Raw genomic sequence first — 16018 nt, forward strand, 5'->3', positions numbered from 1 at the left:
GATGACATGACCTGCTGAAAAACAACACCTCGCACCTCTCGATTACATAGTAAAGACTTAATTTTGGCAACATGCCTACAATTCTAAAGAGCCTGAGAACGGGGCCACAGGCAGGCCGAACCTCCCTAGAACAGGTTTAAGTGTGGCTGCCGAAGGAAGTTTGTGCACAGGTATCCTTAATTGTGAAATACAGGTTACATACTTATGTTTCAGTGGCAGAATAGAGAAATATTAATATACCATCTCTGATGTATTCAGAATCTGTTGTGGACACACACCACCACAGATGAATGAAAACATTTTCATCTTCAAAACAAGACTTTGCACAATAATTAAAAGCATAGGGCCACACACAGATATCAGGATCAGAAAAACACAAAACTAATCCTTCATTCCTAGCAAGTTATCCATTCTGATAAAGTAATAAAGCCTTATTCCTTTGTTCTACTTTTATACAGAAAGGACTTTCACATGTAACTGATACTGTTCCATAACAGACTAGTAAACTTCAACACCTTCTTACCTTTGAATGCAACTTAAATTATTATAACAAGGGATGGCTCTTATATATATGTTCTGTGTTTTTAATGTTTTATATGTTCAATGATTCCTTTCTTTTAAAAAAATATAACAGAAAGGGAGAAGAAGCTACTTGTTCCCAAGTTTTGTGCAACAAGCAATGCTTTTCACTGTTAATTATTATTACTATTAAAAATACACACCGTATTTCAGTTTAGCCAGTGGGAACTTCTAGCCACCATGTATCAGCACAACATTGCCAAGAATATTGAAGAATGCTCTATTATGCGATTTCTGTTCAAAGTTTCATGTTTAATACCCCATTATCACAAGCTAGTAGAGTTTCTACAATTCTTTCACATAAACAAGAAAAGCTTTAAGTGGAGGGACACCTTATCACCCGTTTGGCAATAGTGCTACCACTACAGGTATACCGTGTCCACTTTGTGTGTCTACAATTTAAAAATAATATTCCTATATTGAAGGGAGTTCAAAACAACGACTGCAGGAGCATAATTTTTCTTTAGAAAAAATATCAAAACAAAAATTATTGTGCAAATTGATCACAACTTTAAAGTACCTTCACAGGCAACAAAAATTAAAAAATGGGTTGTTCTGTCCAAAAAGCATTGATTCAGTAACTGGAAACTCAAGGTTAAAAATAGTCAGAAGTTTTAGACAGTGTAGCCACCTTAACCAGAGTTGGGGGTGGTATTTCATCACTACCAATTTTTAATTAAGAATAGCTATTTTCCTTAAAAAAAAAAATCTACTTCAAAAGATAGAAACTAAAAGTGTGCATCATATTACCTTACATCTGCCAAGTAGGTCTGCAAGGTAGCACAGTACCCCTATGAGAAACAACACTGTAATTTTTCTGGTCAGCATAATGCATAATTACATAGAACAGCTCATCAGACATACTAAGAACATTGAATATGTAAAGAATAGCTGTGATCAAGTGATTTTAATACACCATAAAGAATGACAAATTCTGTGGTTTTTTTCCTTGACCAAGAAATGCCAAAATAATTGAAAATTATAGAATATAGTTTAGAATTGAAGGAGTCCTCAATACTGAGCAGTATCAGCACTATGTCTTTAAAATATTAATAAATTACACACATGTGCATAATAGTGGAGGAAGGAATGTAATCAGATCCTTTTCTTCCTTCATAACCTGGCCATACCATTCATTGTTATTCCCTTTGTTACTCCTGCCTCTGATTTTGCATGGTATTTGGAAAAAATGGGAAGGTGCACTTTTAAGCAATGACATTTTTATAGTGGAGTAGGCTGTATGCTTAAAAATACAGCAACTTCTCTTTCAGTAGCACCACAAGATAAGCACTTTCCAAAGCAAAAAAGGACATGCCTTCCATTTCCTGCAGAACCTACATAATCAGACAGCACGTATAACATAGAGAATAAGGAAAATATGCTCTTTCATACATTAATTTCTTTTTTAAAAAATTGACAAAAAAATATCATGTGCAATTAAAACCACAGCTGTAATTCTGACTTTTTTTATCTTAACTGGCCTACCCATGTCTTTACATGATCAAATATGATGTTCTGTGCAGGATCTTTGCATCATTCAGTGGACTGGATAGTTTTAGTTAACTAAAAAATATTTGGTTTCGTTCTCCAACATGTAATTCAGGCCTTACTGTCATTCTTTTAAAAAGTGACACATAAGACATTCCAAAGGGCAATGGCATTAAAAAAATGCAAAATGTATAAAGAATAAATTATGCATGCTCTCAAGTTGCAATAGCCCAATTTCTCAAATTTTGTTCTACGAAAGCTCTACGTGTTTTAAAAGTACTTCTAGACAGATCGAGTGTTTCTAATAAAGACACAACTATTTAAATTATCTTGATTTAAATCACTTCTCCCTGCTATCCTCTTCTGAAAGGTCAAAAGAATGAAGCAGCAGCAGAAAAAGCAAAAACTTAATTTTTTTTAATTCATCAGAAAGATGTCCCCTAGTATGATGGTAGTAAGAGTTCCAGTTACTGAATCAATCCATCTACTTCAGCAAAAAAAAATTCGCTCTAAAAGTGTGTCTTATTTATGTTGCAAAATCTTAGAATTGGACAAAAGTGTTCTTTGAGATAACTCTAATTGCTCCAATTAAAATTTCTAAATCCTTCTCTATGCCTGGAGCAGAAAAGGGTAAGAATTTTAACACACACATGGAAAAAGAAGTTCTTTGCAAAACTTGTCACAGTTAATTAAAGTCTGCTTAGATAAGGCAAACAACCTTTCTCTTCACTGGGCATTGTTCAGCAGTGCTCCAATGGTATGCCTACATAGCACATCCATCCCTTCTCACTAAGCTCCTTGCTGCTGCTCTTTAAACGTCACATTATCAAGTTTGATAATCTAAAGCTAAGTCAAGTATACTTATGTTATAGCCTAGTGTGCCTGCTCGCTGCTCTGACAGACATCTACCCTAAGTGGAGACGTAATAGAGTGCTCGCAGAAAATTGGTGTTACTTCCTAGAATAAAGTGAGCACTGTTCAGTTCAAAATAGCTACAAACAGGGATCAGTTCTTGTAATAAGGCCATACTAGATAACTGTAGTACAGTTCACAAACAGGACTTTGTGCAGTTGCCATTCCAACAAACACTGAAAATGAAAAGAAATAATAGCTTTTTCTGCCATAGCCTCTTTCCTTAAGTTCATTGTAAATGAGTGCCCTTATGAATGACTCATTTCAGTGACTGCTTTACATACAAACCTACCCTTTATTTGTTAAGCACTATATCCCTAACTCCTTAATTCAGTTTTGCACTCAGTTGTATTAAAAATCCACCTTGTTTGAATGGGCCCAATTATTAAAAAAAAAAAAATAAAAAAATCAAAACTGTAATTTACTACCAAACACAGTTTTTTGTGTCACAAAGTGCAAAGCTACTGTTGTTTTCCTTGTTGCACACCACAGTAACATGCAAACCTTGAACCTAGAACTGACTCCTGAAGAAACCTTCTACATAAAGAGGCACCTTTCTGTTTCCAAGTAAAGGGCTGTAGTCAGCCATCTGTCCCAGACCTGGATTCACAGTTCAGGGAATAACCGTCTAATTTTTGTCTATCAAATCAAATGACTGTTTCATTCTTTATGATGAACTATGTTGCCATTCTATTACACTGATATTTCAATGAACACCTCACTCCACATTCAGTACCTGCTTAGCCTTAAAGTTCGAGCCAACCACTCTCTTTTCCCAGGAGAATGCTATGGCTACACCATCACAGTTTGACTTAAAGGGAGACTTGGTTTTGGCCTCTTGCTGAAAGTACTGACAACAGCCACATACAGCCCATCACAAGTCACTTGCAGGACTTATATATCCTTCATTATAAATATGTGGTAAAACTGTTATGAAGGAAGAACTAGCACTGTGCATGCCTTCTACTGCACCTATTCAGGAAAAGTCAATGGTTAGGGCGATGTATATTATCAGGACTCTGAATATATGTTATACAAGGCATGATGGGATTGATGGCTTCACAGGTATATTGGGTAGATACCAATAAGCACACTGGCCAATGAAAAGAATAGAATACATTTGGGAATTTCTCCTCATACATCCTCCTTAGTTATGATTTGAGACATCAAAGGATATCCCTACCTGAGCAGGAGAAATGCAGTGATATGTCAGTATATCCTGGAGACTCCAATTAATAAATGCCACAGCACCGCTGTGAACAAAGACGTATTTGGCTTGCAGATAGCAACCCAGAGACAAACAGGTCATCAGATTAACTACTGTTGTAAAGTCTGTGCTGATATCCCTTGTGAAGGAGTAAGAAAATGGGACAACACTGCTAAAGTTATTTGGCAAATATCTGACAATAATACACAATGAGCAGTTTCTTTTTGTTCCCCCCTGGGTAGAACTAATATGGATAGTTTTGGTTTTATCCTTTCTTCTAGGCAGATGAGAAATTTGGCCTAAACCTTTTTCTCTAAAAACTCTCAAGAAGTTACCTCTTTACTGACTGTGACACCAGAAGTATATGATTTCAGTTCTTTCTTCAGATATACATTCCTAAAGACAGAGAGCAATAAACAATTCAGAAGAGAAAGGTTTAACCAAGTTGGTGTAATGACGTTGGACTGTCCTTACAAATCATAGTTTGCCCAAAGTACTCCAAGTGTCTAGAACACCAAATGTAGATACAATCACATCATATTCTGCCACAAGTTGCATCGATATTTGGTGTATCTATTACCCTGTGTAGCTGAGAAAAAACATGTTTCTATTCAGTGCATCCAGCATTTGGGGCGGGGGGGTAGCAAAAGCAAGGAGGTTGTCAAAAAGAGCACAGCAAGCTTCGTTATCTTTAGAGCTACTGTCACTGCCATCACTGATAATTCTACAACAGGTGAGTCTGGAACAAAGAGGTGGCAGTTAACGTAACTTGGGAGCTATTCTGGAAGCTGTAGTCCAGCTGCTGGATTTCATCAAGTATTTCTTGCTGGTATGATAATAATCTTGTTTCTGAAAGTTAAGTCTAGAATACCAACAATAATATGAATAATTTTCACTAAGACTTAAGAAGGGGTATTCAAAATAGCAGCCATCTTTTTATAAGCTATGAAGCTTAGGTTTGTTTTCTAGGGTAGAGGAATGTGACACAGCCACAGTCATCTGCAGAAGTCAGAGCATCCAGATCCATGTCTGCGTTCAGATGTTCAATGAGACATTTAATTTTTCATTTATTTTGTGTTAATCAGAGACTGTCCTCTGCATCAGTGAGTTGCCAAATACATCCTATGCTGGATACAGGATCTTTCCTATGAACTTCTATGGAAAGATTGCTTGAGTTCCCCAGAATTCATAACATTTGGGAAAAGCCCAAGAGAATCAAATTGCTTACAGAGATACCTCTCACTATCTGCAGAAGAATCCATTTAATAACCTGGATATGGGAGACTGAGACAGTGCTCAGGGAGATGATCAAAGATATACAGTATCTTCTGTATGAAGTACAATTAAGTAGCATTGGCCTTTCCAGCCTGGAAAAAGACAGAACTTGGAAGGGATATGACAGATCTAAAATTGTGAGTGGCACACAGTTTTGGTAGCGATCACCCATTCACTCTGTCTTCCAGTGCAAGAGCAAGAGGCTGTCAATGAAGCTACTGGGAGACAGGTTCAAACCCAGAAGAAATGAGGCAGGTTCTTCCTGCAACAGAGAGTAGGCCTGTAGCACTTACCAAATGATGCTACGGCTGCAAAAGTTTACACAGGCTCAAGAAGACACTGACCATGTACTCAGATGGCAGATCCATGGAGGATACTAAACTGACAAGTCACAAAAAGTTCAAGAAAACCCTCATCTGTAAATAGTTGGGAAGATGCTGCACAGCATTACAGAGAAGTATCATGTTTGCTTTGTTCTTACCCTTTCCTGGGTGTCTGCATATGGCCATTATGTGAATGACCTGAAGCAGTACAGCTATTCCTTCATTATGATCTTATCAGAACCGCAAGTCCAGACTTTCTAAGAATTTCTTTTCCCTAGGAAATTAGTGCAATCTTTAGTACAATCGCAGTAACTGCCATAGCTGAAGAAATCAAAGAATTCACATTTAATTTTCAAGGTCAGACTGCTGGCCGCTGCACCTGCACTGCCTGTCTGAAAAACCATCTGATGACCTTGAGTCTCAACATCATGCTTCGAATTACATGTAAGCTTCAAAGTTGAAAAATGGAGGGAAACCTTTTTGCTTCAAGATGCAGATCTTTATTGTTATTCCCAGCAGAGATTCTTACCAGGAGTCTAACACACTTGTAAAATCAGAAACAGTACTAGTGGATTCTGACATCTAAGAACTTGCTTTAGTTCTGAGTGGATGGTCAACACTGCTATTAAAAGTTTTTCTCAGCTTTTCGAATGTGTTAGAACATGAAGTATAAACGCTAACCTTCTATGCACATGCAAATCCCTTTGAGTTACTAATGCTTCCCTTAACAGCAGTATTTAAAGAAGAGTTTAGCATGCCTTTCCAGATACTGGGAATGCTAGACATAGAATCATCAAGCAAGTAGATTGATTTCTTCAAGGCAGCTCAAAAATTCCATAGTTAGTATCTGGGGTAGCAACGGGCTAAAATAACCTAAGACAATGGAAATATAGATAAACACATAATAGAAGATTAGCTGAGGAGGGTGATGCAGATAAACCTAAGAGGTTCTGCACAGAGCCAGCTTCCAAGTGTGGAACAGTGATAGCAACTCTGAACCAGATCCTGCAGAGCAGAGCAACTTGGTGCTCAGGAAGTCAGATGCAGTCAGCTACAGTTCAGCAACATCCCCTGATTTTCTCCACCTTTCTGGAGCCCCAAGCATGAGACCTGAGTTTCATGCAGACAAGCCTGAGTTCAGTTAGCTCAGTCTAGCTCAGAGCTCAAGGACAACACACTAACAAAACCCTTTCTAATGTGACCCAGTTCCATAAGGAGATGATTTGGCATCTCTGCACATGGCACCATGTTTCCAAGGCTACTAGGGTGCTCAGCTTCAAGGCTGGATCCAACACCGTATCAATAGCTTGAGCTACAAATTACAGTATACCCAGCTTACCCTTCTCAATGTATTAGAGCTGGGTATGCAGCAGGAGTAATTAGTTTTAAGAGTTAGATAAACAGCATTTGCACAGTAAGTCATCTCAACCTTCCCCAAGAAACCTTTTACCATAAAGGCTAGGATTTAAATGATTGATGATTTCCAGATATGTGTGAATGAAGCAAGAATTCTTATCTCTCAACATCTACTCATTAGTAGCAGAAACAAAACGTAACTGCATTCCTAAAAAATTACACAGCTCCTGCCAGCTTTTCATTTGTGTTGCTGGACTTAAAGCAGAAACAAATGGAAGCCATTTGGGGCTCTTCCTGAAATAGATACAAGAATTGGAACAGAATTATCATTGGTTGCTAAATAAAGGAAAAACTGTAGTGTAGAAACTCTGGAATCATATTATCTTCACTCCAGATACTCAAGAGATTACTGCTCTAAAAAAATAAATCTGGCCTAAATCTGGCTCAGAAATGCAATGGGCTCTAGCTTTCTTATATAAATGCTTGAAAGAGCACAAGTACAATGGGTCAGGCCATGGAAAACATATGAATAAGAGGTATTAAGAAGTATTTATTTGCTGCAAACACTCATCTCAAAAACCTCTGTGCCAGACCTTGCTTCCCTGGCTTCTTAGAGAGGGGGCTTAAATCTTGTGTATGCATTAGGCTTTCAAAAAAATGCTGAACCACAAAGTAGACATACAAGGCCCAAAACAGGTCATTAGATTCACACACACATATTACACACACATGTATAGCTATCAATTAATGCATTCAATCTACAGGTACGTGTAAAATAACCTTTACAGAAAATCTTATCATTAGTGAATACATGCATATACATACACACCTGTATATGTACACAACACACGCTGAATTACTAGCCTTTAAGAAGTTAATATTAGAATACTTTAGGAGGCTGGTTGACAAGAGCAAAATGCATTTAACAATATCAAGAAATTTAATGACACTGGCTACACAACAACTCATTTTCCTTTATTTTTCTAAGATACTTATATGAAGCCCGTATTTTATTATCATTAGTTTAGGATGATAAATAGTGAAGAATGCCTGTCATTGTACTCCTCTAAAGGTGTAATACAGATGTAACAACAGTTTTTCTTTTCTGTTTTCAGAGGGATGGGGGGAAGGGGTTACTATCTTTGCAGCAGTGTCCCTTTAAGTAATCTTTTTTTTGGCTGTGCATCCAGGGCAGCTAATAGTTTTATCAAATACCCTTCACAGCAAGACGACTGTTTCCATGGAAACTGTAGAGCAATCATCCATTACTCCTGCAAAGATTTCTCTCAGCGCTCTCCTAAATACAGGTAGCTACTTTCTTTCAAACTAAAATAGAACGGAAGAATGAATTTTACAGCCTGTGTGACAACTCACCTCCAGAGCTTCATATGGAGACTACGGGGAAAGTGGGGCCTAAAGCACAAAACCCCGAAAGCACATGCAAGGAAGCCACAAAGAAGTTTTAAAACGGAGACAAATTCTGTCAAGTCTGCAATGTAAAATACAGGTTATATAGAGGATGGAAGATTCTTTCCTCACAGCTGTGAAATGGAGAGGAGACAGAGAAGAGCTTAAGATTGGAGATGAACCCAGAGCTTTGTCACTTACCTCTCTCAGCATGTTGTTTTCTTTTTCCTTCTGTTCGAGAAGGCTCTCCAAGTGGTGCACGTGCATCTCTGCCTCAGCCAACCGTCTTGTTCGCTCATGATCTTCCTCAGTGGCTTTTGCTGACAGACCTTTACTCTGCAGCATCTCCAGCAGCTTTTTGATGGACTCATCACGTGCATTTAAGGTCTGTTTCTGTGTCTCAATACGCAGTTCCATCTCTTCTAAGGTTTTACGTAGCAGGAAGAGTTCCTTGGCCTGGCGTTCGTGCTCTGCATGAAGTCGTTGGAAGTTTTCCTCTGTCAGCTCTGCCACAAAGGGCTCACTGGTTCTAGCGTTGCTGTCCTGCTGGAACAGCTGGTTCAGGTCCCGCTGGATCCGAAGCTCATCTTGGAGAGCCTGGATAGTCATCTGCATATGCTAAAAGAATAAATAAAGAAAATCAGAGAATTCCCTCCACTGGAGAAATAAAGAGAACAGTATGAGCCATGTCAGTCCTCCTGAACTACCAACCAAGAGGAAACTGCAACACTGACAGACAAGCATTGTTTTCTGAAAGCAGAATTGAGGTGGAACTGAGTTATACTACAGAAATCTCACATCCCTCCTTCTATGCCTGGTAGAGGTTGCTTAACAATACAAACCTCTTACTCAGGTGACTCTCCCACTTCCACCAACTTGAGTGAGCCACTATTTCAAATGGGAAAAGGTCAGTAGGCATTTGTCAGTAAGCTGAGAGCTTAAAATATTTTTTTCCATATAGAAATACCCTATAGAAGAATTCTGCATAAGAACTCCTAGAATAAATAGAATTACTATCTTGACAAAGCAGAGAGACACATGACTACTAGAATTGACATACCATCTAATAAAATGTAATCAGCCATGAAGGCTCCCAAGGTCTTCAGTACTATCACTGCACATAGCACAGATTTCCCAGTTGACTTAGAGAAGAAACTTCAGCATATCAGAAAGAACTACAACTATAGAAAACTGGATACATGCTGACTGCAGAGAAGGGTCACATCATACAATTTTATGCATGAGGATTTCAGTACAGAACAGAAATTACCACCTTACAAAGAGGAATGTGAAGTCAATCAAATGATCAGCAGTAATTTATGGCTGTGCAAGACAATACATGCTGTCTCAAGGACTCTGAATACAGTAGGTTAATATAGTGGGATAATATAGGAGAAGCACAGTTTGCCTAGCAAAAATCCTCACTTCATATTTAGATAAACATTCGTTTTCTTCTCTGCAAGACAGAAATATTAAGACAATAACAGAGAAGTACTAACACACTGAAAAAAGATCTGATTACCTAGGATAAGATAAACATCGAGTGATACATCTCTACTCCCTTAAGAGTGGCAGACATGCTTACAATTTGGTCTGAATGTGAACAAGTCAGATGGACTGATCCCTGGGGTCTACCTTTATATTACAAAACTCAGTGTCTGCAACATAGCTACTTCCAGTATTCACTAGGACTAAATTACTAGTTAGTATTAGTTATAATCTATTATCAAGCTTGATGCAGGAGACACTGTTAAGGTCTATACTGTAAAGATGGTACCAAATTAATAAGTTTGACATAAATCCAAGTACTTCATTTTACTCAAATATTTGTGAAAAGAGGAGATGTAAAAAGATCTGGGTTTAAATATTGCTTCAAGAATATATTTATCACAATTCTTATGTAAAATTCCTTGGAGAACTGTGTTTTCCCTGAAATAAAAGGATATTTTATCCTGTCATTTCCTTTCCTGTCTGGAAATGTTCCTGGGCAACTGGCTCTAGGTAGCCCTGCTTGAACAGGGAGCTTGGACCAGCTGACCTCCAGTGGTCTCTTCCAACCTCAATCATCCTGTGATTCTATGAAAAGACAACAGACAGAAGATAGTATTGGCAGCACAGTTACCTACCTTTAACCTGTTTTAGAAACATCAACGGTTAGTTTGGTTGTATAGAAAGGTGCATAAAGGCAGTCCAAACCCATTTTCTTTACAAAGGTCAGTACTTTAGACTGAGTACTTCCCCTCCTTTTGTGTTCTGGCCTAAGAAGAGCTTTTCAAAACTAAAGGTGCTGTTTCACAATCAGCTCATCTGAGACCACACTACCACTAAAAGGAACAGTCCATGTCTCTGTATAAGAGAAGAAAAGAAACATCTCAGGGGAATCAATATGGATTTCAAAAATATTTTTAGAAATAACTTTTTTTTTAATTATAGATTTCAATTTTCATTTATTGTCATTTCTCCAAACCACAGTCAAAATGAGAATGTCAGACAACCTCCAAGCCTTAAAACTGAGGCACTACCACACATGCCAGCATTCACATAGGCAATCGAAACTACTATGTCTGTTCAACTAATGTATGTTGCTCAAGCTGTAAAAGAAAACCCACTGCATTCATGAAAAGGTTTGCTTCATCTGTACCTATAGCAATAAAGTCAGTAGGACTACAACAGCAGTAGTGAGAGAATATCCTTAAATTTCGTTAAACTTTAAAAATAACCTCACTGGATAGAACTTCACAATTCCACACACGAGTTAATTCATTTGTATGTGAGAAGCCCTACTTATCCACAGCCCAGCTGTGTGTTGTTCCTCCAGCTAATGAACAAATTCCCACATGCTTCCACCTGCCTCTCCACATACCGCCACTTCAGCATTTCCTTTCTCCCAGGCGAGAAAAGAGCTGCTTCTGAACAACCACATATCTACTAAATGAAATTACTTCCTCTATTCAGTGTTGTCTCAGACTCAAACTTGGGGTATTTATAAACATCAATGGACTAAATCACCACAACCAAACTCCCACATTTTTACCATTTGATCTGCTGTGAAATCTCATTTCAGGTTACATATGCAAAAACTGTGTCTCAGACCCACAGAAATTATCTCCCCCAAAGTTGGAAAAGCCTCCATGCAACTTTAGGGTCAAAGAACCAAAATCTATTATATGATTCAGTAACATGATATTAAAAAAAATTAATACCAGTGACAAACAGTATTTATTGGTATCCATCAGTCTGTTAAGTAAGGACAAAAGTTTGGAACACTTGACATGAATGGTCAGCAACTGCGTTGAATTCAGTTTCCCATGAAAAATGAAGAGGTGGGGCAAGAGGAAGGGTTAGTACCAAGCTTATGAATTACTGTCACTGTTTCTGAATTGCTCAGCTGAGAATAAACTTCATTATGTGTAAGGTAACTGGAAAATACGCCATAGAAAATTATTCTATGCTTTTGACACCCACTCCTTGCCAACATGCAAGATGTATGCAAAATGGGTTCTTTTCTCTGCTTTCCAAAAATTTTTTATGATTTTCAGAATAATGGCATAATACCCTTTATTAATTGGCATCATAAATAAACTACTTTTTCAGTTAACATAGCTCGTCTTCTACATAATTTCAAAGAAAACATCTTTTTCCCTCTGAAGGAGCAGGCAAGTCTTACTAGCTTCTCATCTATTTCTCAGACTTCACTTTTAAATCAGTGACTATCCCAGAAAGGCAAAATATTTTCGAAGTTCACGCATTAGTATCCACTGATGCTTAATTCTATTTCTACGACCTGACTAGAGACCTCAATCAAACTTGAAAAATACTGCTGAAATTGTCTTATCTAGAAATAAAAAAGTTAAAATACTTTTAACACCACTGAGCTTGGTTACATCATACTGTGCTGAGTAAGTACCAATCATGCTTTTCTTAAACAGTTTAATAAAGGTAACAATTAAAGTCAAAGCAATTACGTTGAAGCTGTAGTTTGCTTGAAGCTTATTGCTCTTATTTCAGACCTTGAGGATTCCCTGTTTTTTCAAGTAACGAAAATTGGTCTTTAAGCCCCACTACAAATTATAACTACACCTGCAAATCACAAAGATACTTTTGTGAGCACAGTTCTCTAGTAAGTCTCTTGTTGGTTATGCCCAATGTACTTTTCTCTTGACAGAGCTAAGCCCCTTCAGGCCCACCTCAAGTGTAAATCCTAAAAGGGCAAGGTGCAAACGAAAGCTCTTACCAGGTGTTCCTCTGCCTATATTACTTCCATGGAGAAACTTAAAAGTTTGTTAACCAGGCTCTACGCAGGGACAGAGTTTGCCTTTCATCCAGCAGCACAAAATTTACATCTCTAAGTAGCAGAACATGATTCAATCTTCGCCTCCACCTAACAGGATTCAAATTCACATTTCCCACACCTTGGCAGATTGGTTAGATGAGTTTCCAACCTACAGTATGACCACAGCCGATGATATAGAAGTTCCTTATATTTGGTTCACAAAGCAGTCCTGTTATTGCACTCTCAGAATAATGCAGCGTACCTATTGCTATACTGGCGAGTCTGAGAACCTTGCTGCAGGCAGCTCTTTTCATCTCTCCCTGTTGAAGCTTTTCCATTTTGCATGAAATATTTAAAAATTCAGTAGGCCTGACAGAAAATACTAAAGAGAGCACAGCTTCTTATTCTAATTGGTAGAAAACATAAGAATAGAAAGACCTGAATAGCAATACTTCCAATTAACCTAAATGTTTATCACCTTACCATTCCAAAGGAAGTGGGGGATGTGTATTGTAACATACTCAGACAGAAAAAGGAATTTAATTGATACGCTACAGCCGAGACCTGTATTCTAACCCTACATTTTAGATCAAAAGGAGGCAGCCATTGCTACTAGCATGATTTTGAAAGAAAGGATTAAATTGTGACATGCTTTTTAAAGAAAGGATTTCCACACTCATCTTTGCAAGACAGAGCTTGACCTACCAAGCTACGGTGTTTAAGATTCCAATACACTTTTGTCCATTTTGGTTGCCTGGTTTAGGCTATTCACACTGCAGATACTGTCTTTGTAATTACTACAATCAGATACATAACTCATCCCATGCTATATTCAAGAAGTCTAAATGCCTAAATTAAAACTGTGGTTTCCGCAACACAGGCGAGGCACCTAGGCACTGAACACTTCTGTAGTTAAGTTCTCCTTAATCTCCTGGATTTAAATTCTAAATAGGTTAACCAGGGAAGTTACTGTAATTTTTGGAATAGCAAGAAAAAATTCAGTAAGTTCAAGAGATGCCTGCCAACAATCAGCAAAAAGGAAGAGAAGAACCTACTCTTTCCCATCAACGAGGGAAAACATAACATGCAATTATACAACACTGTGTCACAGAAACGTGTCACGAGGCAGGAAGCATTATTACATTCTGCAAAACTCAAGGACTTAAAATTCTCTTACACTGGGAAAACACTGAAGACTCTCATATTCATGAGCAAGAGAATATAGGGTGATGGAAAGGATGGGGAGAAAAAGAGAGGTCCTACTAGAATACTTAGTGGTGTGTTAGAAAAGCTTCAACCTGGGAGATAAAGGTTCAAACTCTTACTCATCATCTTCATACATCCCAAATGAGGCTCTAGTCAGTACGCAATAAGCTGTTCTTGGGTGGATCTCTAACAAGATATTCTTACAGAAGGGACTGAGAGAGATTCTGCTTTATGCAAATATCTGAATGACTGACTGGAATTTAAACCTACATCTCTCACATCCCAGTGTCATAAAGAGAAGATGAATCTTGGCTCAAGGTCTTTGTCTGAATTAGCCAAGAGACCCCTTAGCATCTCCCACACTCTAGTGAGCATCCCTGACCAAGTCTATTTCCTCCTCAGGGGTTGAGCTCATCTCACTCTTCTCTAATTTTTAATTAGAAATTCCACTCCGCAGGGAAGAAATTTTTTCCTAACAAAAGTTTTGCTGAAATCAGCATATGCAATAAAAGTTTCTTATAAAAATATTGACAAACTTAGCTACTGAAAACTTCCTGATTACTTCTACTGTTAACCCACAAGACCAGTACATCCTGTACTGAATGACAGCTTTATGATGTACATGTATTTGGCAGTTTTCTGCAAATCTGCTCAGTGATCAAGATGTTCTTCATGCAGAAAACAGTAAGTGCTTGGAAAGACATAGCACAGGTTTGCATTTTTTATTACATATCACATATTTCTGTATTTGTTTTTCAGTATCCAACACAGGGACAAAGAAAAAATAAAAAAGAGACAGATGTAACTTGTTAATTGACCAAAAACTAGGTGTCTAAAGATGCCAGTTTACAGCTAATCTCTTATTCAGCCAACTATTTTTACAGCTGGGAAAAAGAGACAAGCTTTCAGCTACAAAAGCCCTTCCAGGTCTGAAATAGATGTACTTGTAGAACCTACAAACACTGCCTTACTTTTGTCTTTAGATCATCATGACTACTATACTACTACTTTGGAAGAAAAGATATAATAATTACAATGTATTTTACTTCAGAAGGACAATTCAGTAAGGTCTACCCTCAAATGTACATCACCAGAAAATGACAGAATTTAAAGATGCTTTTGTTGCCAGCAAATCCACATGCACAATCACAAACTTTTGCATTATGACGATTCTTCTCATGTTCTTTACAATGAAAGCATTTCAAACGTTTTTAAGAGAATGAACCACATTCAGCTCAAAAGAGATCACATGCCAAATGCCAGAATAGGATTTGGTCACTATGGGAAATCATTCTCTCCCATTCTCAAAGAGTTAATGTTTTGGCGGCATTTCTGGGAAATAGATTCTGCTGAATGCACCGCAGAAGCAAAGGCCTGGCTGTCTGAGGGAGTCCCTGCTGACATTCAGCTGCAGCCCACGCAAAGAAACTGAAAAAAGGGCTAATGTCAGGTGTCCAGCAGGGCTGTAATGAAACAGAACTTGCTGATTCCAGAAATGCTACATATTCCCTGTAAGATGGATCAGAGGCTTCAAACCCCTTATTTAAATGGAAACGAATAGGTGATTTTTATAATGTTTAGCTTAGATACAAGTTACAGCTATGATTTTAATAGGATTTAATTTGTGAGAGTCAAAGAAAGAGACTTGTATTTTAAAGACAACCATACATTGTATTATCTCTGAGACAGCAGAAGGGCAAGATGGTAAAAAAATGCTATAGATAAAGAGCTTAAGTTGTCAGTAATACATTTTTCAGCTGAACTAGACTTGCACAAAATGACTCATTTGGTTTAAGGGGGCAGTGTGCAACAGCATAATTCCTTCACCCCTGTCTGTACAAAAAAAACCAAACCCCAAAACCACAAGCAAACCAACAGGAATGAATTTAAACTCCTAAAGTAAGCAGATTAGAAACAACCTAATAAACCTGTAGCCACAGAAGAACCAAAACTGCAATGCAATCACCTTGCACTAAGTGTACAGGTACATCC

At 37.9% G+C, this 16018-nt stretch overlaps 1 protein-coding gene across 1 annotated transcript in view; it reads right to left on the bottom strand.

The window, feature by feature from the left end:
* The window catches only part of ERC1 (ELKS/RAB6-interacting/CAST family member 1), a 294179-nt gene that overhangs the window by 220533 nt on the left and 57628 nt on the right, over positions 1–16018 (bottom strand). Inside the window, exon 3 of the mRNA XM_010566193.1 lies at positions 8749–9165. Coding sequence (XP_010564495.1) covers positions 8749–9165 — 417 coding nt within the window. The remainder of the gene's footprint in view (positions 1–8748; positions 9166–16018) is intronic.

Source organism: Haliaeetus leucocephalus, unplaced genomic scaffold (assembly GCF_000737465.1).
Source record: "Haliaeetus leucocephalus isolate CR32 unplaced genomic scaffold, Haliaeetus_leucocephalus-4.0 Scaffold206, whole genome shotgun sequence".
Classification (NCBI taxonomy): Eukaryota; Metazoa; Chordata; class Aves; order Accipitriformes; family Accipitridae; genus Haliaeetus; species Haliaeetus leucocephalus.